This window comes from Aptenodytes forsteri, unplaced genomic scaffold (assembly GCF_000699145.1).
Source record: "Aptenodytes forsteri isolate BGI_AS27 unplaced genomic scaffold, ASM69914v1 Scaffold390, whole genome shotgun sequence".
NCBI classification, from domain to species: domain Eukaryota; kingdom Metazoa; phylum Chordata; class Aves; order Sphenisciformes; family Spheniscidae; genus Aptenodytes; species Aptenodytes forsteri.
Genome location: NW_008795631.1, coordinates 277,891 through 278,239, shown reverse-complemented (window position 1 = coordinate 278,239; position 349 = coordinate 277,891). Strand labels below are relative to the sequence as shown.

The 349-nt window shown below is 67.0% G+C and overlaps 1 protein-coding gene across 1 annotated transcript in view; it reads right to left on the bottom strand.

Moving 5' to 3' along the window:
• The window catches only part of LOC103901576, a 10,399-nt gene that overhangs the window by 4,944 nt on the left and 5,106 nt on the right, over positions 1-349 (bottom strand). The window contains exon 3 of the mRNA XM_009282483.1: positions 113-239. Within this exon, the coding sequence (XP_009280758.1) occupies positions 113-239 (127 nt within the window). The remainder of the gene's footprint in view (positions 1-112; positions 240-349) is intronic.

Below are 349 nucleotides of genomic sequence, written 5' to 3'. Positions count from 1 at the left end.
CCCCCCCCACCCCCCCCAACTCCAAAAAAAAAATAAAGGTGCCAGCACCCCGTGTGAGGCGGCGAGGGGGAACGCAGCCGCTGCGGAGGGGTTCCCCAGGAGCAGAGCCAGAGGCCGCGGGGGATCGCGTTACTCACGAAGTTGATGCTGGAGGATGATTTACTGAAAACCAAGAAATGCGTCACCCCCAGGGGCCCGGCCACGGCCACGAAATCCTTCAGGGAGTTGTTCTTCCGCACCTGCGGCACAGAGCGGCCGAGCCCTTGAGATCTCACCGCCTCCCGGCTGCGAGGGCTCCGCTTCAGCCCGGGACCGGGCAGGATCCGGCCGTCCCCCCGGCCCCCCCCCC